General features: G+C 38.3%; 1 protein-coding gene across 1 annotated transcript in view; it reads right to left on the reverse strand.

Moving 5' to 3' along the window:
- Positions 1-6,463, reverse strand: part of Smr (nuclear receptor corepressor smrter) — a 120,834-nt gene extending 114,371 nt beyond the window's left edge. Inside the window, exon 1 of the mRNA XM_089249113.1 lies at positions 5,493-6,463. Coding sequence (XP_089105239.1) covers positions 5,493-5,557 — 65 coding nt within the window. The 5' untranslated portion in view covers positions 5,558-6,463. The remainder of the gene's footprint in view (positions 1-5,492) is intronic.
- Positions 6,464-8,507: the final 2,044 nt, after the last annotated feature.

Raw genomic sequence — 8,507 nt, forward strand, 5'->3', positions numbered from 1 at the left:
TTTCATTAGGTAATTCGAAACTGCGTAGCAAAACGACAAAGGAAAAAAATCCCCCAATTACATCATTCGACATGTTGAAGGGAGGAGTGAAGGGGAAAAAAATATAACATGGCGGTTTGAATATCAAGGAAACAACGGAAACGGAAAGGAAAAGACCTGAAACCTTGCAAGGGTCGAAAGAAAAAAAAATCTAGCTGAAACGGCTGCGAGAAGAGGCAGCTGTTGTTACAGACGGAGAGAGAGATCAAGGTAACCTCTACCATACAAGAGCTTCTCCAACAGGGTATAGAAGTATGAAAAAAAAAGGTCAGTTTACCCTCCAGAATTTCCCAGAGCTCCTCCCTGGAGTCACAGGGGTATGAGAAAAAAGTTGGGGAAGTTAAGTGCATACTCACCATCCCTGTAACCTATTTTTTTTCCTTTTCCATATGGAGATAGAAAAAAAATTGGCACCTAATAGGCTAAAGTTTTCTTTTAAATATGAGGACGTGCACCCAAAATGTGCGATTGTATCAAATTTCTAACCCATTCAAACGATATCCACCACACGATTTTACCGTTGCTAACAGTGGACACCAGATCAACTAGAACTGAAGTTACATTTGAGATTCACTGAATTGAATAAAAAACCTAGTCAGTCGATATTGAGATTCATTGTCTCTAGTGTCTGATCAATTCACTCATTTCAATTGACTATCAATCTAGTGTTTAACCAATTGAAACTTGCCAGGGAATTTCTTGGTTTAAAAAAATGGCCCTTTTTCTCTGGACTGTATTTCCACAATAATCTGTTTCATTCTGAAACAAATCTCGAAAAACACTTGGCAAATCTTTTCGCGCCATAACTGATCATTTCAATCGTACTAAGGTTACAATCTAATCTAAGCACACAGTTCAAAGCCAATTCCTAGTGCTTTATCAAGCGCAAGAACAAGGGCGTTAGAGATGCTTTTAGAGAGTGCGAAATAGCAAATATATTTTTTTAGACGGATTTACTGCGATATGTGCTATGAATCATCCAAGAGTGCAAGGGTTGCAACGCGGTAGGCCTTCCTGGTGAACCTTGGGTAAAGCAAAGTCTACCACAAGTCGTTGTACCGCTTGATATTGTTTAACGCAGCATGAACTTGATGGTCCGCGCACCAATTAAAACCAAACTCTAATCCGATCCGAAGATACATTTCTGGTTTCAGCATAATGAAGTAGGCCCATTTGTGCAATGAAATGTGGAATAACTCAAACACTACATTTGTACTCCACCGGATTAGATACGTCTCCCCGATCTCTCTTCTCTCGGCTTCTTTTTTGTTAGTACATCTCTTGGGCATTGCTACGCGATTATATTTTCTGAAGTACCGTTGGTAACCTCAACTCGTTGGCACAAACGGTCCCCATGGAACATAGAAACTCCAAAACTTCTGGTTTATGCTCATCACTGGTAGGCCTAAATGTCTTGATATAGTCCTAATATATTAATGCATATCCCCAAGGAAACAAAAGGACGCCCCCCCCCCCCACCCATAAACAGAATATACTGAAAACTGCGACGTACATCGAAGTTTTCAGCATATTCAACAATCTCGGGAAGGATTTTAAGAAAATAGATTTTCTATATAGAAAACACTATAAAGGAATTTTCACCGAAGAACATTTTTTAGTCGAGTGAGAGCCCGTTGCAAAACACCGCCAGACGTTCTGGTTTGGGGCACAAAGCAAACTTTTCGGGAGTACAAGCGTTTTACAGAGTGTGAATCAACGTTTTTTTACCTCGCTTTCTCCAACAATTTGTATCGGTGAGAGTACGAAATCTGCGCGGATTTAAAAGAAAAAAAATAGATTATTTTTCTTCTTACGATAATTCACTTTTCTAAGCAAAGAGTACTTCTCAGCAAATAATGTAATATTTCCGGGAAGTGACAGCCTCGATTCCAATCAGGAGACGACACCTTAACGGAGAGAGGATAGCGCCTCCACATGGACAGAACACACCAGGGATAACAACATCTCAAGCAATCTACACAGCAATAGTCGGATAACCAACATTACATTCCACCTCCTCCAGAAAGACGGCGTTGCGACTTTTTCTTGAATTTTGTAGCGATAGGAAGAAAAGCTGTTAAAATCACAGGAAATTCATTTCACACACACCCCAGCTGAATAAACACAACCTTAAGCGGTAACACGAAGCTTTTCCACGGAATGAGAAAAAAAGGCAGCAGCGGCGTCATAGTGTAATAATGGCTGTTGCAAGCGCAGTTACGAAAGGAAATATCTTCGTGGATCAGTTATTGTTACGTCGGATGTAACGTATATAAAATGTACGATTATATTACGTGATTCATCGCATTTCTCATTATTATATTTAGAGCCCGGATTATATGCAAATGTGCATTTGCATATTTTGGCCTTTTTTAGCATTAATGCATATACAGTAAATGCATAAAATCAAAAAATTTTCAGTATAAGTGCATATTTTGAAAGGTTTATTTAAACTCACTCAATTTTTCAAGTAAATATTGTTCATAATATTTTGAAAATATCGGTTTTTTCTCCGCAGGTGAAATTTAGTGAATTAATATATATTTATAAAGTATTTTATGAATATTAACCGTTTTATTGAAAGGTTATTTCTAGAGATATGTCAGTGTTAAATTTTTTTTAGAAATAGTGTCGAAATTCTTTTGTTACAGGTATTTTTGTTATTGAGCAGCTACAACGAACCAGAAATTAAAAAATGCCTGAATAAAAACATGTAGAAGTTGCGGTACATATATTATACGAGGGGATATTTTTTTGTAAATGAAAATACACATACGCACGAAGAAATAGAAAAAATGCATTTTAAAAGCACGGTTTTTTTGCATGGTAATTTTTTTTAATGCATATTTTCTCAATTTTTTTACATATTTGTACATTAATTTTTTAATTTTGAATATTTTTAGTGCATATTCTGGGCTGTTTAATGCATATTTTTGGGATTTTTCGTGCATATTTTTGGCATTTTCAGTGCATATTTTTGGCATTTTTGGTGCTTAAGTGCACATTTTGGTATTTTAAGCGCTTAACTTTGCATATTTAAGTGCATATTTTTGGCATTTTTAGTGCTTAAGTGCACATTTTGGTATTTTAAGCGCTTAACTTTGCATATTTAAGTGCATATTTTCATATTTTTAGAGGATATTTTGCCACTTTTTTTAGTGCATATAATCCGGGCTCTAATTATATTCAACTCTCAATGTGGTCCCGCGTATATCTGAATATACATGGTCAGAAAACCAATTATACATATTTTTTTTCTCGATTTTTTGGTATTAAAGAAAGTATATCTGTTGGCAGGGCCTTAACTAGAGGGGCGGGGGGGGGGGGCAACTGCCCCGGACGGCAATATTTAGGGGGGGGCGGCAGTTTACATAGCCATTACAAAATTATGGAATTTTAACTTGCGGTCCTGCTGGTGGTGACACTTTTTATAATCTAGAAAGAGTCGAGTCCTTGTTGGTGTCATATTTTGAGAAACTGCTAAAATTTTACGTGTGTTCAGAGATTTATAAAATCACACCGAATTGAGGGAATCAGGAAATAAAATTCAAGATAAAAACATATAAATTTCGTTGAGCAGGATTTCATTAAGACATAAATAACATTAAAATCGGGGTAAACTGTATATTTTACCATTAATTAACCATTTAAGCAAATTCAAAAATCTACTAATTAATTAAATTGATGCGCTTGTTATGTATAGTTTCAATTGTAAATATGTGAAAAGCACCCATTATGGGGGTGAACCATGGAAGTGAAATTTCTGAATACGAAATACAGTGGATCCGGCTTATAACGTCCCCATATTAGAACCTTTTCCCGCTTAGTACGACTTATTTTCTTGGTCACAACTCTCACTAATACTCATCGAGATTTCGAGTTTAAAAACGTTCTCCCGTTTAAAAGTTTTTTCTTGGCGGTTTTTTTGAAAAATGTTCTAATCCGGAGATCGACTATCTTAGGTACACTTACCCCGTGAAATTATTCAATGACATTGCAGCAATAAATGAATGGAGGGAAAAACCATGCAAGATGAAGACATGTAATGACTACAAAGGATTGGTCTATTACGAAATATTTACGTGAGCACGGCTGAACAAACGCAGCAAAAACAAAAAAAAAACAAATATGGCGGTTGAGCTATTACCATATGACGAACGTAATAACATGAGTGAGTCAGAGGGAGATACGAGAAAAAATAATGCCACGTACAAAATGCACATTTTGTTTTGATATTTATTCAAACGAAATACTTGTAGGAATCCTGGAGGGAAATCCATGATCAACGACGGCCATATGTGACTAAGCTAATAAAAAAAAAACAGTTCTGTAGAATTACTCAGCAGTAATAGCCGGCTCAGCCCGGATTTTCTTTATACACTAGGAGCATCAAAGAAGTGATAAATGGGTAAAGTGTAATAGTGTGAAGGCGTAAAAATGTCTGAAACGCATTGTTTGAGGAGTACGGTAACCAAAGTTAACATTTCAAAAGTCATTGAGATCGAGAAACCATTGTTGCCGACAGTTTTTAGAGCATTTGCCTAACCCTGACAAACTTTTAAAGTAGCCTACCATTCAAGTTGGCCCCAAAGCATAATGTTTAGCACTGTTTCTGCGACGAGCCCTCGGCTGACTGGAAATGTTCTGCGGTAAAAATTCCCATACATGTAACAGTGTTTTCTTGCACTTTTTCTCAAAATTCTTCCAAACTTCTGCAGTAGCGGTAATTGTTCTGCGACTAGTGTTTTCTCGACAATTTTAGACAGGAGCGTTAAAGAAGTCGCAAACCATTGCAAACATGTCGGAAACGCATTGTTAGCGGACAACGATAACCAAAATAAACGTTACAAAAGTCATTTTGTTGATACCGAGAAACAACTATTACCCGACGGTTTTTCGATCATTTCACGAAAGTAGCCTATCGTTAGTTGGGTCCTATTTGGCGTATTAAGTAAAATTTAATAAACATCGGCCAAAAATTGCAAATTTGTATAAACATACAGTAATTAAGTTTTTTTTAAAGCACACAGAAAAAATTCATTATATCACCCGCTGATTGCAATAGGTATGATACCACAATTTCCCACACATTTTTTGATAACTTCATTTTTTAAATAGATACATCGAACCTAAATCTCACGAGTCGCAAGGCCAGCATTTTTCTCAGGCTTTTCTACAGTTTAAAAACCTAGTTGGAGACTGGTCAGCCTTTCCTTACGTGGGCAATCAATCATATAAGAACAGTGGTTGGAGTTATCAAGGATTTTTAACTCTAACCCCTAACACACACAATTATAAATTTGAAGGATATTTCCCTTACCGGAAATAATCTAATTCATTTATCATGGGGAAAACAAGTCATAAAATGCATTTCACATGTTAATCAAATGAACGAAACGGCAAAAAATGGCAAAACTTAAGAACTTAGGATGGATTTGTGTTCGTCGACTTACCTATCTGTCACGACGTACATCGGGTTGCTGACGTGCCCAACTGGTAGAGCTTTTACGCTGCTCATTTCAGATCAGACAAAAATCCTCGGTGCATAACACATCAAATATTTAAAAAAAAATCGATTTCTTTAACTAAAAAAATAATATACGCTGAATCACTTATTCCAGGAAAGAAGAGTAAAAAAAAACCGCACAAAACCTAGGAATGTTGAAACCCTTATATAGATATATTAATTCCTCGCTAGCAGCGTGATGATAATAACCTCCAAGGAAACGGTAAGAAATACGATTCCGTCATCATCTTACGTCCAAGGACGGGGGCAGTAGCAATCTGGTGGTCATAACTTTGGCCTCCGCTACTTAGAAACGTTTGAGCCATGGGGCTCCCATGTGGCATTCACAACACCATCCAGTTTATTGGCAGTAGAGTTTTTTTTTTTTTTATAGCTTGGGTAACCAATGGATCACGAAGCCTTATACATAACTGTGAGTGTAAAAAAAAATTTCCGAAAAAAAAAGCTGAATCCAGCTATTTCCACTTTGCGCACTGGCGTCAGCTTACGGCGTGGCGTTTCTGATCATCAGCCTGCCACAACATAGTCAGCTGGATGATAAGACTTTTCTTTTTCTCGCATTAAGCGCCACCAAGTTTCAGCTTTCTCTAATAAAATAACCATATGATGACTTGCGACGCATAACCACCATCACCACCACACAAGTTTTTCTTGAGAAAAGAAATAATCAAGAGAGAAAATCGTAAAGAAATTCCATAAAATTCCGAGTACGTGTACGAGCCGAAATGTACGAAGACAAGTTAACACAATTTTACGGTATAGAAAATGATTAAACTTTTTTTTTCTTTTGGAAATTAAAAAAAAATGCGAAACAAAAAAACCGTCCAACAAACACAAAAAACTCGTTACGAGCGGATCTCGTTGAACAGTCCTGCGAGACGTCGAGTCATTGAACTGGCAGAGCGATTGGCAGACCAGTTTTTCCAGATTCCCCGCTCGACGCTCTTGTCCCTACACCGCGCGCTCGTTTTCCCTAAATTTTTCCCTGCGTTTCCCTATCTCCCCTTTTCCCTTCACGAGTTGGAAAGATTTCTGTTGAGGATTTTTTGTAAAAAAAAAATTCATATTTCTCTCCCCCTACCCTCGAAAAATACCCTCTTTTTACGTCGCATAAAAATTTAAATAATATTTTTATCATATAGTCAGTGTCGTCTTAAAGCATGGGCACACCCGGATAATGCCCCAGGGACTCATACAAATGAGATCTAATTTAAAATTTTGGGCGTAAGTAATGTTCAAGCTATGGCCGTCACAGTAATCTGATATGTGACTCGTCAACCCCCAAAATTAATTTTGTGGAAATGAAATAGGCGGAAGATTTCCGGATCGCTCAAGTGACCCGCGTAGTAGTTAGTTCACATCAATTGAGTGACCCGCGTAGCAGTTCCACATCAATTGGCCCGTACATCCTGGTCTTTCAAGTGGCTCGTGACCCATTCATAGATCCCGCAAACTGCCAGTAGTGCAGTTCTAGATCACTTAAGTGCTCCGCGGAACATTCCTACATCATTTAAGTGACTCGCGACGTATCTACAGATCACAGTGGCACAATGCCAGACCAGAGCCTTTGAGTGGCCAGCGTCACATTCACAGATTATTTAAGTGCTTTGCGGTGTATTTACAGACCACCGCGTCACAATTACAGATCGCTCAAGTGGCCCGCGGCCTCTTTGCAGATTACTCAAGTGACCCATGGCACATTTACGGATCACAAGCGGCAAAACCATAAATTTGCCTCTGCTCAGAGAGTGGGGGACCAGTTCAGTGAGCAACCAAAAGAGTGACCAGAAAGTGAGGAGCATGTGAGTAATCAAAACAGTGTGCAGGCTCGCGAATGACCGAAAGGGTGACCTAGAGAGTATGCAAGCATGGGAGTGACCGAAACAGTGTGAAGACATAAGTGGCTAAAATACTGACTTGAAAACATGGGCGCATTTACGGTGGGAAGCTAAGCGGGTAATTGCCTGGGGTCACAAGTTAGAAGGGGCGGCAAATTTGAGCAATGAGTGGTTAAGAAAATTAGGAAAAGGGCTGCACACAAAAACCATGAATCTGCATCTGCACTGCAGTACACTGGGAAATTGATTGGGAAATCTTCAATTTCTTCATAATTCTCTGAGAGGTAGGTCTTTTGCGTTTACAGTACTATGTACTTCTGTTGAGTCCAAAAAGTGATCCCTCAGACCAACCCGGAGATCCACAATAGGTCTCGATTCAGCTGAATGTGTTTCACAACAAAGGCTGAAATTAGAATAGAAATACAACACAGCGAGCGGGCACGTCATAGCTATTGGGGAGTGGGGGGTGGGAGAGGGCTTTTCTGGGTGTTCGATCAAGCTGTCCTCGGGTAAGGGCTACTTGAAAAAAGCTGATGTACTATCTATCATATGTATAATTTTTCTCTTAATTTTTTCGGTGTTCTTGTAAAGTGTAAAGCATGTGAAAAAAAAGCCATATAGTGACTGTGTATTCTCCTTGACGTATCTGAACAGCGCCTCCTAGAGATATACTCTATCTCTAGGAGGTGCTGATCTGGAGGCGTGTGTCACGAATACGCATCTAGATGCGTGATTCAAGCATTCGAATTCAATTTTACTCCTCCAAGTTTCGTTGAGAAGTGAAAATACTCTTACAAATTTTAGATAATTTTTTTAATAGAGTTATTTCTCGATGATAATAAAGAAATTTTTTTTTTTTTTTACAAAATTATCCCCATAAAGTTTTGGAGAGGAAGTTACTCTTCGAAATTATATTTTCGGATAACACAGATCTCTGGAGTAAGGAGGGGAAAAGTGATCGATAACCTCCAGGGGGCAGGAGCGTGGGGGGGGGGGGAGGATTGAATGATATCGATTGATGTTTATCGATCACCGTGTAAAAGAATAACAATTGTCTACCCAACGGAACTGAATTCGCACTCGGCTCAATACTACTAGCTTAT

The sequence above is a fragment of the Pholcus phalangioides genome, unplaced genomic scaffold, assembly GCF_987345545.1.
Source record: "Pholcus phalangioides strain wild (caught in Gottingen) unplaced genomic scaffold, Ppha-v1.0 ptg000021l_1, whole genome shotgun sequence".
Classification (NCBI taxonomy): Eukaryota; Metazoa; Arthropoda; class Arachnida; order Araneae; family Pholcidae; genus Pholcus; species Pholcus phalangioides.